Genomic DNA, 22,849 nt, shown 5'->3' on the forward strand with positions numbered 1-22,849 from the left:
AGAAACCCCTCCCCGGCGGCGGCGGGGCTGAAGAGCGGGCGCGGCCTGCAGCCCAGCCGCGATGCCAGAGGCTGCGCTAGGGGGCCGGCGGGCGCGGCGCACCCTTGGCCTCCCAGCCTGGGCACCTGACTCCGCCTCATTCTTCCTCTGGCCCTCGGCCGGCGGTCCCGGGGCTCCCCACATCCTCCCCGCCCCCCCAATCCCCGGAGAGGCTCGGACCGACCGTGCCCCGGGGCTAAAGCCTCCTAGGCCCGGCAGGCGGACTCCGCGGCGCGCGCAGCCCCCGGCCAACCCGAGGACTCGCTGCAGGAGCACAAAAGTCCCTACGTCTCGTAGGCCTCTCGGGTTTTCCTCAGGTCCTTCCGGTGGTGGTGTTTCAGGAGAATAAAAGATTACCCATTTATGTTTCCCCCGTACCCTCCTCACATTCAGGGGGCCCAAGAAACTATCTCCTGGTTAGGCAGTGTGGCGCTGAAAATCCTCCGGCAAGGAACCGCGAGGGGCCCCAAGGGGAACTGTCACCACGCTGACAATTAACCTTAGCCACTACTTCATTTAGAATATAAAACATGGAACCGAACTTTGGAATTTATTTTATTCTAGAAATAAGGGCTTTCCCCTAGCTTTTATGATTTTTAAAAAATCCTGTTTGGAAATGATCATCTTACCTAATGACAATAATTCAGGTTTACTAAATGCTGGATCTTTAAGCAAAGCAAGCTCAGTGCTGCAGTTTTGCTTAGCATCACCAAATAGAGTAACACCTCTCTTTCCCGAACCGAATCCAGGCCTGTGCTGAAGCTTTTCTGATTTGGGTAAAAAGTCTTTGGGTATTCACTTGGAAATAAGGTGAGTTGTTGGATGGATGGATGGATGGATGGATGGATGGATGGATGTGTAATAAATCGAATATAGTTACATGTTAACGATAGACTCCAAGTGGTGGTTGGAAGGCCGCGGCGATGAGGTAATAAAATTCAATATTTCTGTATGTTTGGAAGTTTTTCATCCTAAAATGTTTGGGGGTGGGATGAAGGGTGGTTTTGTGTCAGACTTGGTCAAATCCCTGCTGCATATTAGGTTTTTTGGGGAAAAGCCGAATACTCAAATTACTTCATTTTCTCATCTGTGTACCGTGGATGGTAAGAAAAGGGTCACCATCAAGAGTTTTCCTCAACTCCCCCGAGCCCTCATATAAACGGCGGCCCCCGAGTGGTGGGGGAAAGAAGCGCAAACTAGCAGCCCCGCCCAAACCGCGGGAGTTGACTCCTGGGAAACTCATCTAAAGGGGCGGGGAGCAGCGGGACCTTTCTTGACTCGCGACCAGGTGGCGGTCAGATTGTGTGAGGCTTAGCCTGGAACCTCTTAAGGCATGGCTCCACCCCGAGAAGGTGCTTTCAAGGACACCGCAGAAGCAGACTGCCTCGCCATATGCCCGCTGTTCCCTAGGGGTCTGAGGAGAAACCTTTTAATCCCAAAAATGACAGCCGTATTCTCTAACTACAACATTCCACTCGTAGGCTGTTTATTTCTTTTGCCGGTTTCATTTTAGGAAATGCGAGCATTACTACAGAACTCTGAGGAAACCGGCTGTAAAATTTGCATATTTAACGAGAAGCGGTGCGAGTGCTCAGTACTGCTTCAACGACTGATGACAGCCATCTAAAGCGCCGGGTACCAGAGGGATAGGACCTCGCCGGACGGAAGAAAATTCTGAGGCTAAGCGCGCAGCCCGGGGGGGGGGGCGGGGCCATGGGCCGTCCCGCCCCCGGCCCTTTGTGACGTAGAACAATGCCTGCCACGAGTCGGAACTGGGCTGCCTTTGCCTCTGGAAGCAAGTGACACGCGTGAAGGAACGCAGTTGTCATCTGGGGCCAATTTCAGGAATCATGCAGTTTTTATTCTGGTTAATCGTTTTCTTTTATGCATGGGGCATGTTGGGGGCTCAGGGACAAAAGGAAGAGGAGAGCACAGAGGAAGTGAAAATAGAAGTTGTGCATCGTCCAGAAAACTGTTCCAAGACAAGCAAGAAGGGAGACTTGCTAAATGCCCATTACGACGGCTACTTGGCTAAGGACGGTTCGAAATTCTACTGCAGGTAGGAAATGCTGTGAACTACTCCCGCATCCAGTTGATACATGAAAACTAGCCTCCCTCTCTACCAGCCAGAAGCCTAAGTGGTTGGTTGATTGGTTTGTTCTTGTAACAGTAAGGTTTGAGCCTTGTATTCCTGGGGCCGGGGTGGGGGGAGGGGGTGAGGATGGGGGATTCCTACTGATATGCCTTAGTTCCCTATTGAACTATTACTTTTTAAATTGATAATGTTGGCCCAAGAGATTATCGGAAATACACTACCTCCAGACACCGACCCCCGCCCCCACCCCTGGGATCTATAGAACTCAGTTATGGAGCTGTCTGTAAGGATGTTCACTTTTTTTTTTTTTTTTCCCTCCGTATGTTGGAGTCTCCTTACAGAGTATTAGGTAGGGTAGTTTAAGTGATTTTAACTGGCCTTCAGAGGCACGACATTTACAGGCTGAGGGCCACTTTGCAACTGTATTAAAAAACCACAACAACAATAACCTTCCCTGGTGTCTTCTGGGCCCTGTGTTCTCCCACCTCCTCCCTCATCCCACCACTGCCTACTCTGATTTAATTGATCATTTATTACTCAGAAGGAGAATGGCTTTTCTTCATCTGTGCTATTATCCTATGAAGATAGGGTTGGAGAAAGTTCTTAGTACTTAGAAGAAAATAGATTGGGGCGCCTGGGTGGCTCAATTGGTTAAGCATCCAACTTGGGCTCAGGTCATGATCTGGCGGTTCCTGAGTTCAAGCCCCGTGTCAGGCTCTGTGCTGATAGCTCAGAACCTGGAGCCTGCTTCAGATTCTGTGTCTCCCTCTATCTGGCCTTCCTCTGCTCACACTCTGTGTATATCTCTCTCTCAAAAATAAAATAAATATTAGAAGAAAATAGATAAATTTAATAAGTAAAGATACAAATTTTAATTTTTGTTCAAATGACTTTTTGAGGCTAAACCTGTACCATCATTTTTAGAACAAACTCAGAAAGTTTAAATGAGTTATTTGGACAAGCCATGCAGCTAGTTAGTGGCCAGAGACCCATTAAAAAAGTAACTGTTGAATCATTTCTGCAAAGATGGCAATAAAAAAGATGAGATGGTTCCTAATGACTAGCTTTGGGCAAATCATACTTCTTCCTGGCTATTATGAAAGAAGTTTGAGCCAAACACTCCACCAGGGGGTTCAGAATGAGTGTTAATATGGGAAAAGGGTCAGAGAGGACTCCTATTTTAAATTATAACTAAGTGTCCAGATGTATTTTAAAGTTTGATTTCACTGATCTTAAAATCAGTTTACCTAAGTGTTGTTTTGTTTTTTTTTACTATAGCCGCACACAAAATGAAGGCCACCCCAAATGGTTTGTTCTTGGTGTTGGGCAAGTCATAAAAGGCCTAGACATTGCGATGATGGATATGTGCCCTGGAGAGAAGCGAAAAGTGATTATACCCCCTTCATTTGCATATGGAAAGGAAGGTTATGGTAAAGTATTTTAATATTTATATCTTTAAGTTATATTTAAAAATAAATCCCAGCTAAAAAATAAATAAATCATAGCTTTGGGTATATATATCCAAAAGAATTGAAAGCAGGGTCTAGAAGAGATATTTGTATACTCATGTTCATAGCAGCACCATTCACAGTAGCCAAAAAGTGGAAATAACCCATATCCATCGACAGATGAATGGATAAACAACATATATACACATGCAGTGGAATATTATTCAGCCTTAAAAAGGTAGGAAATTCTGATACATGCTACAACATGGATGAACCTTGAGTACATTATACTAAGCCAATCACAAAAACAAATATTGTATGATTGCACTTATATGAGGTACATGGAATAGTCAACTTCAAAGAAGGAGCTGAGAAGAGGGTGGAATAGGGAGTTGTTGTTTAATGGATGTAAAGTTTGAGCTTTGCAAGATGAAATAGTTCTGGAGATTGGTTGCACAGCAATGTGAATGTATTTAACTGTACTGAACCTAAAATGGTTACAGTGGTAACTATTTGTTACATGTATATCCCACAATTAAAAACTTTTGAATCACTAAAACAAACAAATAAAACATCACAGGGGAAATATTTACAGAACTGTTGGGTCCGATAAACTTTAGCTGTATCTAGTGCAGGCCAGCTTGGTCCCCACTTTTTACATAGAATGAAAATAAGACATTGTTGGGAGACAGATCTCTGGCGAGTTCTTTCCCTCACATAATGGCAGTACTCATAATGATCCTGTATATTCTATAGGCTCTGCCTTTGTCATTTTTATGTATTTTAGTATATGTTATTTTATTATTACATAAATGTCTATAGTATATGCCTTTGGTAAGCAGTACCAAAGTCAAATTCATAAAACTCAGGAAACTGAAACATATGATTTTAGAGTAAAAGGACAGTACTAGAACATAGAAAAAAAGAACATCTGAATATAACGACTGTCAATCACTGGTACCCAAATTCAGGTGAAGCCTTGAAATGTAGAAGAAATGAACTGCTTGCTTCAATATCTTATTTGAAATCTCACAATTAGACCTGAGAACCTGGGTAGAGCTGGTAAATGGGGAAAATGTTTGCAACTATTATGAAGACTCTTACTAACGAATAATAAAAATGACCTAGCCCTAGAAATGGATAGGTTCATAAACAAACAGCCCACTAACAAAAAAATACAAATAACCTGTAAATCTATGACAGTACTTAGTTTCATTAATAATTAAAGGGAAATTAAAACAAAGTGATTCACCATTTTCACTCATCAGATTATCAAAGGCATAAAAGTTGGCACAGGTGTGGAAACACCAGCAGTCTCATGCCTTATTGCTGGGAATATAAATCATGTGACCTTGCTAGCAATTTCTATCAAAATTTAAAAGCACATATCCTCTGACCCAATAGCTCCATTTATAGAAATGTACACAAAGGTATATATAAAAAAACCATTCATACAGACTTTTCTTTGGTAGCAAAAGACTAGAAACTACCTGAGTATCCATTAATAAGGAATTATTTTAGTTAAATTATGGCATATCTATACAATGGATTATGATTCAGCCAGTAAAAAGAATGCAGTAGAGCCATATGTATTAGTATGTTAAAAATAAAATGGGATACAATGTATTCATGCAACAAGTATTTCTTGAGCACAACTGCCAGGGCCAGTTCTAGGCGCTGAGCATAGGCAACATACATAGAAGAAACTATTTCCTATCCTCAAAGAGCTTACATGTGAGGGGGGCGTTTTCACATATGCATCATGTATCTACACAGATTATATGTGGAAGGATACACAGTCATCTGACGACATTAAGTGTTCCTGAGAAGGAAACCTCAGGGTCAAGGGTGACGAGATTTCTTCTTACCCTGTAGTATGTTGTACTATTTAAATTTTTTACCATGCATATGTATCAATTTTTCGAAAATTAATCTTTTAAATTACTAAAATTAAAGGTGGAGCTAAATAAAGAGGGACAGTTTTTAAAAGGGGAAAATGGTCAGCTTGGCAGAGGCAGTTTTTACTTTGCATTCTCAGTTAGGTCCTTGCTCCCTGTTGCTGTGTAAAGACTAGGAAGACAGAATCATTCCTTCCTCAGGCTATTTAGAACACTTGCTAACCCCACCTACTTAAAATACTTAGTATATAATGAAAGTCATTAAAGATTAGTTTTCTACGATGAGATATTGTCATTACTCCCAAATATTTCATTGAAATGGCACAACCTCTTTGAGGCTGTTTGGTTACCTCATTAATAGTAGTAATTCCCTCACCTCTTTCCAGTAAGAGCAGGGGATCACTGCACTGAATTGGACTAGAAAGAGGTTAGTGGTGCAAGGCCGACCCAGACTTAAAACTCCTAGAGACAGTTCCATGTAACTCCAACTTCACTTTCAATGCTTTTGGCCAGTCATTTGGTCCCATCAAAATAGCTCCCATGGAACCACAATTTATATATCCTGTTTTTAGTCATAGAGGAATCTGGGAGAGGGAGAGAAAAAAAAAAATTGGAGATAAATTAAATTGAATGCAATACTTGTCCAAAATTATTGTCATAGGTCAAGGCCAATTCGAGGCAAAATGATATAGGCAGAGTATGCCTTTCAGACTCTTTAATCTCATTTTAACCACATCCCTCATCAATAGGTGCTCATCCATCCTATTGAGCCCCCTTACCCCTCAGCAAATGACCACTTAGGTTTCCTTTTCTGAAACTAATTTATGCTTAACTATGAATGACTACCCTGGCTGCCTAAGCTATGAATAAACCAGACCCCTGCTGTAGAGATACACAAGTTTAACTTTGAAGAAGTTAGTTCATATTTAATTTGAGGTTTCTCCAATACACATACAAATGATGAATCTCATTAGTAACACCACCAACACTTTTGTTTTACACATAAGGAAACTGAGGCCCAACAAAAGTATGTTCTTTGGAGCATACTTAACTGCTGGTTACCTGCCTAATATGTAGGATTAGACTACTTAAAAGATGTAGTGAAGATGTAAGTAACTGCTTAACAAACAACTTCTTGATCAAATAAGCTTTTTAAAATAAGTTACTACTCGGGGCGCCTGGGTGGCTCAGTCGGTTAAGCGGCCGACTTCGGCTCAGGTCATGAACTCGCGATCCATGAGTTCAAGCCCCGTGTCGGGCTCTGTGCTTACAGCTCAGAGCCTGGACCCCGTTTCAGATTCTGTGTCTCCCTTTCTCTCACCCTCCCCCGTTCATGGTCTGTCTCTCTGTCTCAAAAATAAATAAACATTAAAAAAAAATTTTTTTTAATAAATAAAATAAGTTATTACTCATTTTTAAGTTACTTGCATAAGTTACTTATGTTACTAACACCAGCTATAACTTTATTTTAGGTAGTACTTGAAGAAGGCTTTCCTCTGCACGGTATCCTTGCTTCATGTCACAGAGCACCCTTGCATGTCTTGAAATGCATGTGACTTTTTAGTACTTTAATTAACAGTACCTGTGGTATGTATAGATTCTTTACATTAACTCCTGTGTCTTTGATTTGCTTCTCTAAATACAAGTCATTCTATAGCAAACTTACCTTTTTCATTTTCTCTTCTTTCTGCTCTAATTTCTTTGTAAGAGAAAACCTGATTGGCAATATTTTCTGCTTTTACAGCAGAACTATTCAGAAACTTCATATGTACGTGCAATATTTTTTCTTAAGTTGAATTTGTGTTTGAGATTATCTTTAATTATTATGATTAGTTGTTTTCCTGTCATAAGGAGATTATAACTGGACAGAATAGGAATGGATTTTGTAAAACTGATCATTGAATTAATCTGTAGCTCTTTTACTCTAATGTCAGGTATGTGATATGTTGCGTGGGACTTCATTAGTCACATGATGATGCAGAGGTAGATTTTTCTATGTCTTGGCTTTGAAGGTGACTGATTCACTTCTTTTGGCTATAACTTTCAAGTTCTTTTCTCTTTGGGTTATATAAATACTTTAGCAAGAATTCTTCACTGTTTCATTAAAGAAATCACTATTTCCTTCAAAGAACAAATAGCCCTTTTAAAAATAAACCAGAGGGATCATTCATTCAACAAATATTTGAGTGCCTATAATGGATGAGACCCTGGTAGACTCTGGAATATCCTGGTGACACAAGCTAACTGCTGCCTCTTAGCAAGTCATTTCAGTAGGTTATTTTTATGAAACAGTCATCTGAAATAGCCCATAGGTTGTTAAAATCATCTGTGATATCAGTTAATAGGTTAACTTTATTAAAGAGAACTACTCAACTTAATACTTAAAATTCTTTATTATGATTAGAAATTGTTTCATAAAATTGTTACTGGATTATTCTGTCATTGCACTTATGCTTTGATGTCTGTAAAGGGGTGGAAAGATAAGTCTATGGAAAAATGTTTTATTTATGCTTTCAAATAACTATACAATATCATTTTTTAAAAGATTACTGATTTACACTTTGAAATTTTTCTGCCCATTTATTTCTTCTCTGCACCAGCTCCCTCCTGTATAATGATGGGATAAATTAATAAAAATTACACAATCTATATTTTAATTTAACCAGGAAATAAGGGCCCATGAGGTCCTTAGAACTGATTTGGTTTAAAAACATGGAAAATACTTCCTTAAAAGTAAGCCAAGTAGGTAGTTTTTATAAATATGAAATAATATAATCATGATGTTATAATGGCTACTTGTGAATAAATATGTGAACTTTATCTTCATCAGTTAAACTGTTAAAAATTATACCTTTAGCAGAAGGCAAGATTCCACCTGATGCAACATTGATTTTTGAGATTGAACTTTATGCTGTGACCAAAGGACCACGAAGCATTGAAACATTTAAACAGATAGACATGGACAATGATAGGCAACTCTCTAAAACTGAGGTAATTCAAACTAAGTTCCACGTGTACAGTCTCATTTTTTTAATCACAATTTAAAGACATCCATGTTACAGCTGTTATTTTTTAGCTCTACTAAGTATGGGCTGATTACATTGCTTTTAATAGAGCTGATTACTAAGGGGCCACTGGGTTGCTCAGTTGGTTAAGCGTCCAACTTTTGATTTCAGCTCAGGTCACGATCTCACAGTTCGTGGGTTTGAGCACCACATGGGGCTCCGTGCTGACAGAGGGGAGCCTACTTGGGATTCTCTCTCTCCCTTTCTCTCTGTCCCTCCCCTGCTCTCTCTCTCTCAAAATAAATAAACTTTGAAACAAAATAGAGCTGGTTACTAAAAAATCTAAGCCCCAAGAAGAAAATGTGCTTTTTGAGTATAAAACTTGTAACTGAGTCATCCTGTTCAGCTGCCTTTCTCCCTGCCAGAGGGTCATTAAAATACCAGGCTAATTTCTACAGGGCATCCCCAGTTTCTAGACTACAGGAACAAATCTCATTCAAGCACCACCATAGGAATTTGGAACAGGGCAAATAATTTCCACCTCACAGGATTGTGGATATTACATGAAATTCTGAAAAGGGCTAGCAAGCATCATCTTTATGACAACTTATGAGGTAGACACCTGTCATTATCTCTGTTTAGAGAAGGGGGAAATGATGTTGAGGAACTGGCTAAGGTCACGCCACTGTAAGTGACTTCATCAGATTGCAGCTCAGCAGTCTGGCTCCACTTCTGTGCTCTTAACCATGGCCTAACCTGCCTCTTTCAGGGAATTTCCAGCACAGATGTTTCAGGGCTAGTGTTTGTACTCTTGAAGACTGGTGCCTTACCTAGTCTCACTGACTATACCCTTTTGCCTTAAATTGAGTAACCCAATTGTCTGCCCTCTTGTTTGAAAACAGTTTAACAGGCATGGCTCTACCACCTAAGTGATAAAAGGTACCTGAGTCATTGATTTCAGGAGACAAGTAAGCCCCCTTTCTCGGGTTTTTTTTTTTTCCTCTCCATCCCTAGTCCTTCCCCCACCCTGATGCTACTTCCTCCTCCAGGGTATTAGTAAGGACCTTCTCCTGAAGGTCCTTTGCTGCTCACCAGTGGAAGAGGAATATGTGAATGTGAACATACCCCATTCCTGAAGAAGGAGGACAATTAGAGGGCTGGAAATTTCATCCCAGTATGTGCTTTGCGTTGACTCCGTATGACTTGTAGAGTGAACAGCAGCAGATGAATTCACATGGGACCCAAGAGCTCAGCCTATGCACACAGACCATTCATTATCAACTGCACCCAAAAAGGCATGTTCTGCGGTATGAACACTCCCTCAGGAGACCTTATGAGATCTTTAGTTTTTTCGGGAAAATAAAAGTAGAGAAAGTCCAAAAACAGTGACCTGCTTAGCTACCATCTGCCCAGATGTCTCTCAGGTGTCGCCTGCATTATCACTAGATGGTCAGAGTGATTTTCACATGCTTGAATAACAATAGCTATCTTTTATTGACATCTATAAATATTACTCTAATCCTTACATCAATCCTACCATAAAGGTACTGTTTCCCTCCTTCTACAGATGACAGAATTGAGGTTCAAAGACGTTAAGTTATCTGTCCAAGACCACACAGCCAGTATATGACAAAACCAGGATTTGAAATATGAACTAAAAGAAACTTCCTCCCTTCATCATCAGATTGTGTCAATTATTTCCTTAGTATAAGGTGGGAGAGAAGGGGAATACACTACATTAAGGTTATGTTCTTACCCACTGCCATTTTGTACCTCTCCACTACAGTGTACTAGAAAAGTACATTTTGAGGGTCAGTACATTTACTTAGAAACTGAGGAAGATTTGAGGTTCTTTAAAATTCTTTTCACCTTCATAGGATTGCTGAGGCTCAACTAGAATAAAAATGTATCTCCCTCAATAGGACTTAAGTCCCATTTGAGAACAGTTTATATATACTTCATTAAGATCCATTGATCATTCTAAAATAAAGTCTACTCATGATGGATTGAGTTGGGATCTGTACTGCTAAATACCTCTCAGAGTTCAACTTTAGCTTTCAAAAATAGTCTTTCCTCTAAAATGCCCAGCCTTGGGATGCCTGGGTGGCTCAGTGGGTTAAATGCCTGACTTCAGCTCAGGTCATGATCTCATGGTTCATGAGTTCAAGCCCCTCATCGGGCTCTGTGCTGACAGCTTAGAGCCTGTAGCCTGCTAAGGATTGTGTCTCCCTCTGTCTCTGCACCTCCCTTGCTCATGCTCTGTCTCTGTCTCAAAAATAAACATTAAATTTTTTTTTAAAGTGCCCAGCCTTGCTGAACGTTATCTCCAGATTATTACACACTGCTTTCTATAGTTATTATATACATTAGCACTTGCCAGTGGAAATATAATTGAGCCACATATATAATTTATTTTTTCTGAGTTTATTTTGAAAGACAGCTTGGGGGGGAGGGGGTGGGCAGGGAGACAGTGAGAGAGGAAGAGAGAGAATCCCAAGCAGGCTCCACACCGTTAGTGCACAACCCAACGTAGGGCTAGATCCCATGAACTGTGAGATCATGACCTGAACCGAGATTAAGAGTGGTATGCTTAACCGACTGAGCCACCTGTGTGCCACAAGTCATGTACATAATTTAAACACTTTTAGTAGCCACATCTTAAAAAACAAAAATAAACAGGTGAAATTAATTTTAATAGTATGTTTTGTCTAACTCAGTATATCTAAAATATTTCCACTTCAACATGAAATCAAAAATAATCAGTGAGATTTTTGTTGTCTTCAAAATTTGTTGTGTATTTTACCCTTATAGTAGTAGCATATCTCAATTTGATCTAGCCACATTTCAAGTGCTTAGTAGTCACATGTGGCTAGTAGAAATGTCATATTATACAGAGAAAGAATACTTAAGAATACCTTTTCTTCAGGGGCACCTGGGTGGCTCAGTCGGTTGAGTGTTCAACTGTTGATTTCGGCTCAGGTCATGATCTCATGTTTCATGAGATCGAACCCCATGTCACCTCCGTGCTGTCAGTGTGGAGCCTCCTTGGGATATTCTCTCTCCCTCTCTCTGCCCCTCCCCTGCTAATGTGCTCTCTCTCTCTCTCTCTCTCTCTCTCTCAAAATAAACATAGAAAAAAAAGAATATCTGTTCTTTATTTGACATTATTATATAGAGATTGTCATATGGATTTGAAGGAGAGTTATAGAAGCATAGAAAAATTAAGAAAATTAAATTTTATTTCAAAAATTATGGTTTTTATTGATAATAGAATATATTCATTAATTTTAGAGATCATAAAAATGCCAATTTGGATTTTATTCACTAATAGAAATCCTTAAGGATGGTTTTCCTTTCATAATGTGGACAGTGTAGATTACTAGAAAACATTTAAGTTTCAACAAAATTCAATTCCGATGTTAATCTTTGAGTATGTACAACTAACATCTATAACCTCAGGGGAAGCTAATTTGAAGATGTTTCTTTTCAGAAAATTGCTTTAAAGGTTAAAAAATAAAACCTCAAATAGCGTTTAACAATTTTTTATCACTTATTATAAGTAGATTTCGGTTTCCTTATGTAAACATTTCCTTAAAGTTACTGGATATTTACTGTGGTACTTTTTTATTAAAGACATATTTTGGCCCTCTAGATAAATAATTACCTGAAAAGGGAATTTGAAAAAGATGAGAAGCCTCGTGACCAGTCATATCAGAATGCAGTTTTAGAAGATATTTTTAAGAAGAATGATCATGATGGTGATGGCTTCATTTCTTCCAAGGAATACAATGTATATCAACATGATGAACTATAGTGTATTTTATTTCTAAATTTTCTTAGCTACTTACTGTACTTTATATATAAAAGAGTTACTTTTCTAGAACTTGTGTTTTCTGTTTTCCCTCCATGAGAACATATTTTGATCCCCTCAATACATGTAATTTTGGCATAATAAATGTGTTATTTTGCAGATTTAACTTTCAGGAAAGATAATTGTGTTTCCGGTTGCTTTATCCTGTGAACACGAATAGTGGCACCATGAAATAGACCTCTTCGTTCCAGTAGGCAGTTCTCCCCCTTCAGGAGATAGGAGAACACCTATGTCAAAAGCGATGAGGTTCTTCCCAGTTCTAACTTTAATAACATGTATACATATCCAATTTTTAAAATATTCAATAAGGACCCAGGAATTAACATTTCACTTGCTGATACATTTCATAGCATTACAAATGAAAGGATAATATAAAAATGACAGGACTAGGGCGCCTGGGTGGCTCAGTCGGTTAAGCGACTGGCTTCAGCTCAGGGCATGATCTTGCTGTTTGTGAGTTCGAGCCCTGTGTTGGGCTCTGTGCTGACAGCTCAGAGCCTGCTGCAGATCCTGTCTCCCTCTCTCTGCCCCTCCCCTGCTCGCACTCTCTCTCAAAAATAAATAAACATTAAAAAAAATTTTTTTAAATGACAGGACTGAACAAATCTTCCTTTGGTATGCATATAGGAAAATATTACTTGTACAATTCTGTCCCACAGAGAGCCTTGACACCGTCGCTGTACTGTTTGGTGCAAGCTCTGGCCTTGGGTCATTATTCCAGTGGGGAATGTTTAAAGATATTTGATCAGACCAAAGACTTTGTGTCTCTTATAGCAGACATAATAAAGTCTATACTGCTCTGAGTCTGTACTTTTTCAGACATCATTATAAATGTGTTATTTCCTCTGGCCTCCTGTAGGCCTTTAGATCTATCATCCCTAATGTTTTGTCTTGATAGTCTTAAATTGATGCCATGGCATCTAGTTTCCAGTTCCCTTTCTCTATGTGTCTCTATCCTATGTCAGTCACTTCATTTTACAATGTTCTTGTTATTGATCATGAATGAGCATTACAAACTCCTATGCCATCAAATTTTTGAAAATGTGTAGAATTTATTTTACACATAAGGATATGTGAGGATATCAAATGATACAAATGGGAACATACACTGCCATGGCAATTCCGTGTCACAGTCAAATCATGACATCCAATTTGTTGAGAACAGGAGGTAAGAGATGCTGTAGAAGATCACACTGGTGCCAAAGAAAGGGCACATTATTTATTGGAACATGTAAGGTTTTGCCTACTGCATATGTAGGAAGGTATGGTCAGGAAATAAATAGCTCTGCTCAAGACATGTGAGTTCAAAACAAAGCTTTTTCCATTTTCTGAAACTTGCCCTTTCCAAACCATCAATACACTGCCAGAAATTCTATTACCTAAAAGTTCAGGGGTAACACAAAAACCACCAGATTAATGGATATCACAGATCCATAGCACTGAGTTTGACACTTCATAAAACCAAAACATTCACTATCTTTTTTTCCTCCCAGTTCTTCATGCCTGTACCCAGTTTTGTAAACTCTTTACTTGCTAATCGCGAATTCTTGTTCTTTGACTTCCCTCAGGAAAACCTCCGTTGGAAATGATTCCCATTATCTGTATCCATACAAAAAAGGTCACTAGAATATTTTGCCATCAGTATACTCGTATTTGCACTTGACTCATATATTCTGCTCAAAACAAAAATACTGTGGAAGGAAGATATACAAGGAAATCATCCCTTTATACAAACTATTCACAATTCTACCCTGTCCCATTGTTTTCAAAGTGCTTTTAAACTTATGTTTTTAAAATTTATAGATGATATTAAATGAAGATTGATTCAAAAACCCTAGTCACATTTAAATAAACAGTAACATTTTAATCATTCTACGTGCAGACAGGCATCAGATGTTTTATATTTTCATGATTGTTTTATGCTTTCACAGGCATATACGAGTAGATACCTAGGATCACTACATTTTGAGTTCTAGAATTTTAATATCACTTTTGCAATTATTTTAATAAGGGTGTCGAGTAAATTAATAATTTAGGTTGTCTGTGTATTAAAAATTTCAGATGTCTTACAGAGTAGATGAAAATGAGCTCTCAGAACTAAATATGTTAAATATTTTAAACATTTTCAAAGGCAAAAGATAAAGGTGTCCTAGTTGCCTTAACTATTTTTTTTTTCTAGCTGCCTTACCTTGACAGCAGTGTTTTTATAAAGACAAAACTAGGCAGCATGTGTATGATACAGGACAGCAGCCCATTACCACTAACAGTCTCCCTGTTAACTGTGTACACAAAACCCCACACTGAGTTCAGTGTGCTTTTAATTTGATACCGCAATTAAATATTTAGGATTACATTAAATTATTAACACATTTTTCTCATTTTACCAGACCTAAGGCAGTGGGTAAGGCACCATAAAGTCACCACACTTAACCTCTTGTCATTCTTAAATGTTGACTTAAAAGCCAATTAAAACTAAAATTGATATTGAGAAAAATCGCTGTGTAAAGTTAAGATGATAGACTGAATTCCAAAGTATACTTCTAAAGTAACTGGCAGATTTTATGAAGGAATCGCTATGTTTTGAATATTTAAACCTTTTTCACATAAACAATATTAACCTTTATGGCAATTTATAGGATAGAAACTATTATCTTCCCTTTTATCGCTGAAGAAAATGATGCCCAAACAGGTTAATTTCTCTTTCCTCTCCCTCTTTACTTTGCCACAATTCATCAAAGCAAACCTAGAAAATTTTGGAAAGGTGTGTGGCACAGGTGCACCTAAAACACTAGCAAGGTACGTTCATTATTTTTGTTTTATTTCATCCTCTTGTGCCAAACATCAAAACAAGGAACTGCATGAAGTCTCACATACTTCTGCCCATCGACGGAGCACTGAAAGCACCCATAAACAGTCTCCCTTTTGAAGTTCCCCATTCCACAGAGTATGCAAGGTCCTTTTGGAATGTTGTGATTAAGTAAGTTAACTCGGATATGAGTCCCTTCTTTGAGAGAAATATCAGTCATGCCGAGAGGTTTGTCATAGTAGTCAGAAAAAAGATCATCTAAGTAAAGCTGTGAACGAGAAATGGCATCCATCACTCTTCTATCTAAAAGCACAAAAACAGAAATGTGTTACAGGTCAAATAAAAAATATATAACCAAAGTGCATTTATAAATACGTGAATCTAAACCATCAGTCATGAAATGATTTTACTTTTAGATTGTAATTCTTCCTTAGCAGACAGGAGTACTGAACAGATAAACTCAAGTGTTAATCTGAGAAGGAAAAAAAAAAAAATTGAAATACTTTTCAACAGACATACTTCTCTCAAATAGTATATTCCTCAATCTGTAGAGCAGCGCAAACGTTGCAGTTTCTTCCCTTTCAAAACCTCCTTTTGACACTGAAGTGACACAAAGGTCTGTAAGAAAATTTTTAGATGTTATTACTGGAACAACTCACATTTTATTGGGAGTTTTAGTTGTGGTTGATGAATTCTGGCACATGTCATTCACTGTATTTTTTAAGTTAAATTTTCTATATTGTTGGAAAAGCTAACATTCACATGGTACAAAATCCAGAGAACAAAAGGGGGATACAGTGATGAGTTTCCATCTAGTCTGGATCCCAGCCTCAGTTTTCCACCTCAGAAGTAACCACTGTTAAATTTCTTGAGCATACTTCCACAAATACTCCATATATTTTACAAGCATAAAGGAATATATACGTATGTATGTAGGCACATAAAATTATTTAGGCTGAAATAGTTAAACACTACACACATTTATTTAAAATATCTCTTAGGATTCCATGTCAGGTGCCCTAGTGCTACGTCACTCTTCTTAATGGCTTCATAATGTTCTGTATTGTGGATATGCATCATTATTAAACTGGTTATTGATCGTAGATCTTAAGGGTATTTCCAATCTTTTGCTATTACAGATTGAATATCCTTATACTCATGTCACTTTGCATATGTATATCTGCAGGATAAATTCCTAAAAGTGTAGGATATGCACATTTTACATTTTGATGGATATATCAGTTCTATCAGTTGACACTGCTCCTAACAATCACAATAACTGTAAAAACCTACATCTGAAGCGTCCCAAATAGGCTGTAAGTAGCATGTTTTGTCACATTTCTGGATTCCCTATTCCCTCTTCCCACAGAACTGCAAAAACAAAAACAGGTCTACAAATGTTTATAAATTACCATGGTTAGGGGGCTCCCTCGCCTAGTGCTTTGAGCTGGTTGGCCCCCTAATCTTAAAGACCTGTGAAATTTAGCGGTCTACAGTGAACTGCACTGAGGTATCATATAAGGTATATAAAGTACTGTATAAAGTATATAAAGACAATTTTAAGGTAAGTATTTGTATTAAAGTTATTTTTTAGAGAGAGTCGGGGTGAAGCTGGTCTATGGTAGGTAAAACTGAAAAGAATTTGTCTTTGGGTACCCTAGTTTGGGCACTGACCCCTGCGGACATCTTGCCTACCCACTCCTCTATTTGCCATCATCAAAAACTACCTATTAGAAGGTCATTTATTATCTCTCTATGTAACTCAAGGAATACTTTGCCAATGGCATTGCACTTGAGCTCTTATCTATAATTGCAAGTTGGGTGGCAGGGTGTCTGCAGCTTTCACCAGGCAGAAAAGAGGTAGTGGGTGAATAAAGACAGAGGGTCTTTCCCAGCTACTTTACCCAAGCATATGATTGACAGTGTTGAGAGTATCATTCTTCTACAGTCACATAGAGAATGTATGCGTGTGTTTCCCATTAAATTCTTAAAAATATAATCATTTCAGCGTTTCATGCAAATCATTCACTTACCAAAGGCACCATCCAAGTAAACGAAGAGTTCAAAAACACTGAAAGCTATGGTTGTGTGTGCTGGAAAAACAATAGCTTTGTCCCTTCCCTTGGGATTCTGTTCATCCATAAAATGAAACTATAGTAAATAAATAAATAACATTATTAAGGAGCACAACACATAAAGACAGCTTCTTGGAGAAAGAAAACAGTTCATACAATCCTACCATTAAGACAAAAACTAATTACTTGGCAATCAAAAAGAATGACACTTGCCATTTGCAACTACGTGGATGGAACTAGAGGGTATTATGCTAAGCGAAATTAGTCAAGAAAAAGACATGTATCATATGACTTCACTCATGAGGACTTTAAGGTACAAAACAGATGAACATAAGGGAAGGGAAGCAAAAATAATATAAAAACAGGGAGGGGGACAAAACATAAGAGACTCTTAAATATGGAGAACAAACAGAGAGTTACTAGAGGGGTTGTGGGAGGGGGGATGGGCTAAATGGGTAAGGGGCATTAAGGAATCTACTCCTGAAATCATTGTTGCACTATATGCTAATTAATTTGGATGTAAATTCAAAAAAAATAATAATAATAAAATTAATAAAATAATTCAAACTTAAAAACAAATTATCCCATTGAATTTAACTGTTTATACCAGAGGTCCAAATGGTCCAATGGGGTCTCATGATCTAGGAAATACCACTCACCACTTTCTCACTAACACTGGCACTTAGTGCTACAACAATAATGCTCTCTAACATAGAAACCTTTTCTTTTCAACCACAAACCAACTGTTTAAGTGCTACAGTTGTTTTTAGCCTACCCTGTCTATTGTTCTAAAGCCCCCAGAGTTTTCAGCAGCTTTCCAAAGCAATCATCAACTTATTTTCCAAAGTAATCTCTGACAATTAAATGTTTCAGTTTGTGCCCCTGAAATGATCCAATGTTAAACAATTCAGTAGGCAGCTAAACATAGCCACTGAACAGAACCTTTATTTGCAAAGACTTTAAAAGTTTTTCACTGAACCCTAACAATTGGTTTTAATAAAGCCAATCAAGTTATTATGTGTCATTATTATGTGAATGACAAAGACAAATAATACGGAGCTTTTTAAAAACTAAAAACAAGTTCCAAGAGGTTTTTCAAAAGTATTTAACATTGAATGAAGCATGTTTGGCCATTGACAATGTTATTTTAGAAAACTTAAAATAAAAATATAAAATCAACTTTTAAAAATTCAAGTATAAAGTACATCACTTAAAAATAAAATCAAGGGGCACCCGGATGGCTCAGTCAGTTGAGCATCTAACTTCACCTCAGGTCATGATCTCATGGTTCATGGGTTCTAGCCCCACATCGAGCTCTCTGCTGTCAGCACAGAGCCTGCTTCAGATCCTCTGTTCCCCTCTCTACCCCTCCCCTGCTCATGCTCTCTCTCTTTCAAAAATAAACATTTTAAAAAATCATTAAAAAATAATAAAAAAATAAAATCAAGAATTCAACATAAGCATTCTTAAAACTTCATTTAAATAGCAATAGGAGAGACTTCAGTGTAAATTATTTCATAAGGATTAGTGTTTTGTTTGCATTATGTTCCACATTTAGAATCCAAATTTTCTTGGATTTTTTTAAAACTCTCAAACAAAACCATTACTGTGAAAAATCTTATATACACTTGCAGCTCTTTAATCTCAACATTTGACAAAATACACGTCTCATTAGAAATTGAGTACTATGTAAAAATTCCCATTGCAGCTTTTTAGTAAGAGAAACTTAATGAGTGTGGTTTACCCGCATGGCTTCCCCACGAATTCCAGCATGCACAGACAGCGAGCACTGTCGTGTGGTTCGAATGCTTTCCATGACCACACACAATACTGCCTTTCTGCTGCTTTTTGTCTGACGTATCAAGCTGTGGTCAAAATTAATTTTTCTGAAAAAAAAAAAAAAAGATTCACAAGAACCTGTCACATCTAATTACATATTATCAAGTACATTTTTGCTGTCATGTGTTACTCATTCCCAGTCCACCTTAACCAAAAGTAAATCCAGGCAGGTCTAATACAAATTACAAAGTATGCTCAAAAGCCATTAATGATCTGCCTCTCCTTTCTGTTTTCTTAAAACATGCTTATTATAGGATTCTGTTGGAGGAGACCCCCTTAGTATATTTGTTGCATGCAGATTAGTACATTCTTTTCATCTGATAATTTGGCACCAAAGCAATTTTGGACCAATTTAGGACCAAAGCAATTCTGTGGAACAATCAAAAATTCTGTTTAAACCAAATGATTTTGGCTATCTACCCTTATCTAAAGCCTGGATATATTGCTAATTTGTAGTATTTCAATCAAATGAAAGAATTAAATTACATTAGACAATATATAGAACCTGAATGTTTTAAGCATTGTTTATAACGAAGTTTACATAATTACGATATTTAATGAAAACACTCAAGTACATTAAGTATTATTCTACTGACCGTGTAGTAATTTCCTTGAGTAATGTCGATACTTCCACTTCATGTTTGGTCACCACACCAAATGAAGCTTTCACTGCAACAGAATCTGATCCAGTGACATTAATCCCAACATCATTCACAATATGGTTGCCTCGCCTTCCATAGAGTGAAACATCTGATTCATCTTCATAATTCAGTAACTGATAAGATGAAATACCTTTAAGAAAAGGAAATCAATATTTTTAAATGTCTTGAATTCATTTAATATGTTATATGTAGTAATGCATTAATTTACTATGTAAGACTTCATCACACGTTGAGAAGAAGACATGTTACATGTTGAGAAAGGCAACGTGTCAAGCCAAGATTTAAAATAGCATTAATTTGACAACAAAAATAGAGTACTTAAAAGAGAACTCAAGTTCTTCTTTCCACCAACAGAACTCTATAAGCTTTAATATCCACAGAGTGGTTGAAAGAAAAACAAGTGTTTATAAGAAATACTTTGTCAAAATGTCAATTTGTTTTCTAAACTGTTTTAAGAAAACAGAAAGGAGAGGAAGATTGTTAATGGCTTTTGAGCATACTTTGTAATTTGTATTAGACCTGCCTGGATTTACTTTTAGTTAAGGTGGACTGGGAATGAGTAACACATGACAATAAGATACATTTCAGTTTACCAATTGCAATAACTGAGCCATAAGAAATAAATGTAAATTAGTTTCATCTCATGTGACCATGTAAATAGGCAAGTCAGATCTCATTTTATAGATGAAATCTATAATCTATTTTGTCATATTCTAAGTTGATTTGGTCAAAACAATCTATAAGATAAGTGAAATAAAATTATACAATAAAAGATTTTACAAAATATGTTGGAAAATTATTCAACCAATAAGATTTGATACTATACAAATTTTAGATATTATTAATCTTATTACTACTATCATAAGAAAAGTTGCTTTTATCAATGAAAATGTGTAAATATTACAAAATAAGTAGTACATACAACCTGTTTAGATTGTTGTAATACAGCCAATGAGCAGTCACTCTGAAATAGACATTAAAACTTACCAGCTGAAATTTCTCTGTCTCCTAGAAGAATATCTTTCAGTGTAAAAGGTGTTGAAGTAAATTTATATCTGGGAAAGAAAAAGCATCGCTTCTTTTTTACCACCAGACTTAGAGGTTGGTATTTGTCAGCCTCACTGAGGCTTGGAACAGGAACTAATCTCCCTCCATCTCCAACTTGCTTGACAAAGCTCTTGGTAGCAGCAGCAAACATATTAATATGACATCAAAACGTCATCAACTGCAACCCTTAGATAACAAATCCATATTTTCAAAGAAAACCAGGCACAACCCTAAGCCTTCCTTGATTTTAAATATAATTAAACACATTAAAAATACAAAGCCTGGTTTCACCAAGTAGCTTACCAGTGTACAGTTCACAACACTGCCTCCCCTGGTGTGCTCAGGTAATGAATTATAGATCAACCGCGTAAAATGATATACTGAAAGCAGTCAATTTGGAATTGCGGTCTATAAGCACTAAAATATACACAGAAAACTAATCATTTAAAAATACTACCAATGTCCTTGATGAGGGTTACTGTTGATAGTAGTTTGCCAGTTTTGAGGAAACATCTAGTCCTCTGGGAAAAAGGCAGTTTAGGCACTCACCTTAGCCCTGGACACCATTTTTAGTGGACCTAGATCAAAGGGAATTCCTTCACAAGTTTGCCATGCCAATGTTGGCAATAGTAAGGTGCTATTTTGAATCCTTATGGTATACAGTTCACTCATTTTCTTTCTTGTATGTTACAAAACCAAGTAATTAATATAAATTCATTGAATATAGGGAAGCAACTGTATGCAGACAACTAAGAAATAACAAATGAAAGTTTATTTGTATATATGCATAAATATATGTACAAATATATACAATATATGCATAAATAACTAGAATTCTAACACGTATATAAATAACTAGAAACTACAACTTAGGGGCTTCTCACTCTGTAGCTGGCACATAGACAACTCTGAAATAGCACTGCGTTTATTTTGTTTCATCATCATTATCTGTTACTCAACCCTTAAAGAGAGCTGAATAAAGTTTGGGCTTAGGATATCATGGCGAAAAATAAGTTTTAGGAACAAATCTGATTGCTGAAATATTGTATTGCCCTAATTTTGTGGATGTTAATATATGTTGAAATAGTGGCTATGTATATTTATGGTAAGATACTCATTAAAACCTAACAGTAGTAGTAATCGCTATACATACATATACAGAGGGGATAGTGGAAGACAGAATAGACTTAATTCAAGCCTCAAATAATATAAATCAATTTGATTAGATCCTAAACACTTTTTATTTGCTTTCAAGCATCCAGGGCTCACATGTGACCAAAAAACAAAAACCCACCAAAACCAAAAAGAAAAAGGTTTTAATAATGTCCTTTTGTGTGAAAAGCGTAGTGCAATCTTCCAATACAGAGAAAGCACAGGGAGTCATTTCCCAAGTGCCTAGCAAACCCCTAAGCGACACTTCCACCGTCGCTCTCTGATCTCCACCAAAGGCGGTGCATCCCAGGCAATCGCAATTACGACTAGCAACACAGGTGTGCAGAAACAGCATTTAATTGGAGCCCACACAAAAGCCTTCGTTTACACCTAACGGGCCTTGCTCAAATTGGCCGGCCCCGCATTCCTCTCGAGACGAAAGCCTAGAGACAATGGAGACTACCCGGCGGGAGGGGGTCTCCGGACATTCCTGAGAGCTCCTCCAGGCAGGCCTCGAATCGGGAGAGCCCACCGAAGCCCTCAGGGGCGGATAGACCGCGAATTGCAAGCTTAGGGGCCAGGCCCGGGGACGCTCCGTAGCAATTTTGCATTTAGAATTTTGAAATCTTTTTCATAAAGTGACGCAACCCCGATTCTTAACTTCCCCCAGCCCCACCACCAAGAATGCTGAGCTCAGTCCTCACATAGTGTGAGGCTCGCCGACCGACAAGCCGCCTCTCCGGGCCGGAAACTGCCTGTTTAAGGACACAAAACTGCGGCCTCCTCAAGGCCATGGGGGGAGCAGAGAAACGAGCACCCGGGAGCCGCGGGACTACAGCGGGGTACCGGCGGGAGCGAGCGGGACCGGGAGAGGGGCGGAGTCTGAAAGAAAAGGGGCGGGCCGGACGCCCA

The 22,849-nt window shown here is 38.0% G+C and overlaps 2 protein-coding genes across 9 annotated transcripts; one reads left to right on the forward strand and one right to left on the reverse strand.

The window, feature by feature from the left end:
* Positions 1-39: 39 nt before the first annotated feature.
* On the forward strand, positions 40-12,462 carry FKBP7 (FKBP prolyl isomerase 7). Of its 7 annotated transcripts, XM_058712768.1 has the most exons (5): positions 40-849; positions 1,553-2,098; positions 3,413-3,564; positions 8,338-8,471; positions 12,138-12,462. In XM_058712768.1, the coding sequence occupies exons 2-5, from the start codon at positions 1,890-1,892 to the stop codon at positions 12,297-12,299; spliced, it is 657 nt and encodes a 218-aa protein (XP_058568751.1). In that variant the 5' UTR covers positions 40-849; positions 1,553-1,889; the 3' UTR covers positions 12,300-12,462. The 7 variants fall into 7 exon arrangements, 5 of the variants coding, with proteins under 5 accessions (XP_058568751.1, XP_058568760.1, XP_058568769.1 ...); XM_058712777.1 differs by lacking the exon at positions 40-849 and having other exon boundaries at positions 928-2,098; positions 8,341-8,471; XM_058712786.1 differs by lacking the exons at positions 40-849; positions 12,138-12,462 and adding an exon at positions 9,535-11,578 and having other exon boundaries at positions 931-2,098.
* A 918-nt stretch (positions 12,463-13,380) lies between these two features.
* On the reverse strand, positions 13,381-22,749 carry PJVK (pejvakin). 2 transcript variants are annotated; one of them, XM_058712725.1, is made up of 6 exons: positions 21,335-22,749; positions 19,673-19,868; positions 18,982-19,123; positions 17,196-17,313; positions 15,682-15,780; positions 13,381-15,465 (listed from the first exon to the last, which is right to left on the reverse strand). In XM_058712725.1, the coding sequence occupies exons 3-6, from the start codon at positions 19,051-19,053 to the stop codon at positions 15,173-15,175; spliced, it is 582 nt and encodes a 193-aa protein (XP_058568708.1). In that variant the 5' UTR covers positions 19,054-19,123; positions 19,673-19,868; positions 21,335-22,749; the 3' UTR covers positions 13,381-15,172. The 2 variants fall into 2 exon arrangements, with proteins under 2 accessions (XP_058568708.1, XP_058568706.1); XM_058712723.1 differs by having other exon boundaries at positions 20,726-22,749.
* Between the last annotated feature and the right edge of the window lie 100 nt (positions 22,750-22,849).

Source organism: Neofelis nebulosa, chromosome 2, assembly GCF_028018385.1.
Source record: "Neofelis nebulosa isolate mNeoNeb1 chromosome 2, mNeoNeb1.pri, whole genome shotgun sequence".
NCBI classification, from domain to species: Eukaryota; Metazoa; Chordata; class Mammalia; order Carnivora; family Felidae; genus Neofelis; species Neofelis nebulosa.

Coding starts and splice junctions, on each gene's coding strand:
- FKBP7 (XM_058712768.1), top strand. CDS start 1,890: ATGCAGTTTTTATTCTGGTTAATCGTTTTCTTTTATGCATGGGGCATG. Junction 2,099..3,412: donor GGTTCGAAATTCTACTGCAG/GTAGGAAATGCT, acceptor TTTTTACTATAG/CCGCACACAAAATGAAGGCC. Junction 8,472..12,137: donor GGCAACTCTCTAAAACTGAG/GTAATTCAAACT, acceptor TTGGCCCTCTAG/ATAAATAATTACCTGAAAAG.
- PJVK (XM_058712723.1), bottom strand. CDS start 20,936: ATGTTTGCTGCTGCTACCAAGAGCTTTGTCAAGCAAGTTGGAGATGGA. Junction 19,124..19,672: donor CTCAAGGAAATTACTACACG/GTCAGTAGAATA, acceptor TTTTTTTTTCAG/AAAAATTAATTTTGACCACA. Junction 17,314..18,981: donor TTCGTGGGGAAGCCATGCGG/GTAAACCACACT, acceptor TATTTACTATAG/TTTCATTTTATGGATGAACA.